Source organism: Penaeus monodon, chromosome 2, assembly GCF_015228065.2.
Source record: "Penaeus monodon isolate SGIC_2016 chromosome 2, NSTDA_Pmon_1, whole genome shotgun sequence".
NCBI classification, from domain to species: Eukaryota; Metazoa; Arthropoda; class Malacostraca; order Decapoda; family Penaeidae; genus Penaeus; species Penaeus monodon.
In genome coordinates this window covers 23,366,515-23,369,014 of record NC_051387.1, presented here as the reverse complement: position 1 = coordinate 23,369,014, position 2,500 = coordinate 23,366,515, and the positions used below count along the sequence as shown (strand labels likewise).

Here is a 2,500-nt window from a genome sequence, read left to right as displayed (position 1 = left end):
TTTGATTAGATAATCAGCATAACAATTTAGTTCATTTGTCTGGAATAAGCATAGTTTATAGTAACCACTGACTATTAACTTTCTGCCATGGTATTTTATAGTTACTGAACTGTTTTTTGTTAGTAAAAAAAACAAAAAACACTCCTTTTGGTACTGAAATACTGTTTGCATATATTACCTTCTAAGTATTCAAAGAACAATGTCAATAGTATTTAGACTTAAATATATCATAAATAAAAGTAAAAAGAATACACAGAAGTAATTGCCATACATGACAGATGACAAATATAGAAATAAGATGTTATAATACTGAATTCTAAATGTAAATAATTACATATTCTAAATATCTGCCATTAAATAGCCTGATTTTCACTTAATTCAACTGGAAAAAAACATATGTGAGGGCTTCTGTTAGAAATTTTGAAGGAGTTTAGCAGAGTTTAATTATGTATCCTACAGCCCCTTTAATTATAACTTGTTTTTCCAAGTAGTCAGTTGTCTTTCCTACCCCTTTTCCAATAAAGAAAATAATAATAAATAAATAGATAAACAAGGAAAATTACATGAAATAATTTCACAAGAGACATTCACACAAATATATATATATAAATAATTTTACTTATTGTGAAAATATATGAATATATAACTTTACATGTTGTAAACACAGTTTGTGCCTTTGTGCTGGAAATGCTTTCAGTCAGTGAAAGTGTTATCTGATAATTATGAGCAAAATCATATCTTTGGCTTTCTCAGACTTAAAATTCCATTCATGTTGATCACTCCTGCCTGTGATATTAGAAAAATAATTGCATAAGTCCTTGTATTGCATCTGACTTCTTGAAATTATTTCACAGGGTCTCAGTTCTGACTTGCACTTTATGATCTTCACAAGCATTTGCATAGACTTATTTACAAACTTTTTGCCAAGCACTTGTTGCATCTTTCTTTTCATATTCCCTGCAAAGACACTATTTCTTCATCTTTAATAAAGGACTATTTTTACATCTCATTTTAAGATTAGGGATCACCAGTTGGCTTCACCTTCAAAGTCTATGGTTGGTGGTGCCAATTTTAAGGCAAAGTCTTGTGATGACCAAATGTCTTGATTTCCTGAAACTGACCCAGAGCTCCTCCATGATGGACTCGCCGTAGATGCATTGTCTGTTGGAGGTCCTCCACGTGGCGTTGATAATTCGTCCAAAAACTGTAATCTGGACCCTCCAAAGCTCAGGGCCTTCACTCGCCGAATGCCTTCCAGCTGGGTATCGTCCAGCCCCACCTGTGAAGTTCAAGTGGCTTAACTGGCAGCACCTTAAGAATGAGTGCTTAACTTGCCATAAGAACAAATGGCATACTTTTATTTATATATTAAAGATATAGATAAATAAACACATAAATCAAACTTACAATTATAATGTAAGAGTAATACTCTTGAATATTGATATAAAGGAATATAATATATATATATATATATATATATATATATATATATATATAATAATATATGATAATATATAATAGATATATATAATAATATATATAAATATATAAATATAATATAAATAGTATATAATAAAATATATAAATATATATAGTAATAAATATAAAATATATAATATAGATATATATATAATAATATAAATATATTATATTAATATATTTAATTATATAATATATAATAATATATTATTAATTATTAATAATAATAATATTATATATATATATATATAGATATATATTAATATAAATATATATTTATATATAATTATATATATATATATATAATATATAATTAATATATATATATAATATAGAATTATAATAATATATAATATATAAAAATATAAATATATATATATATATATATATATATAATATATATAATATATATAATATATATATATATATATATATATATATATATAATATATATATATAATATATAAATATATATATATAATATATATATATATTATATATATATATATATATATATAATTATATATATATATAATATATATATATATATATATAATATATAAATATATAATATATATATATTAATAATTATATATATATATTATTATATATATAAATATATATAATATATAATAATAAATATAAATAAATATAAAAAAAATATATAAATATATATAAATATAAAAAAATTATATAATATATATATATATATATTATATATATATATATATATATATATATATTATTAATAATATATAAAAAATATATGAATAAAATATATAAATAATAAATAAATATATATAATATATATAATATATTAATATAATATATAAATATAAATAATAATATAAAATTATATATATATATATATAATATATATATAAATATATATATATATATATATATATAATATATATATATATAATAATATATAAATATATATATATATTATAAATATATAATATATATAAATATATATATATATAATAATATATATAATAATATATTATATAATATTATA

At 19.0% G+C, this 2,500-nt stretch overlaps 1 protein-coding gene across 1 annotated transcript in view; it reads left to right on the top strand.

Annotated features, from left to right (window-relative positions):
- Positions 1-2,500, top strand: part of LOC119578401 (vacuolar protein sorting-associated protein 8 homolog) — a 66,967-nt gene that overhangs the window by 42,598 nt on the left and 21,869 nt on the right. Inside the window, exons 8-9 of the mRNA XM_037925993.1 lie at positions 1,017-1,076; positions 1,128-1,262. Of these exons, the coding sequence (XP_037781921.1) occupies positions 1,017-1,076; positions 1,128-1,262 (195 nt within the window). The remainder of the gene's footprint in view (positions 1-1,016; positions 1,077-1,127; positions 1,263-2,500) is intronic.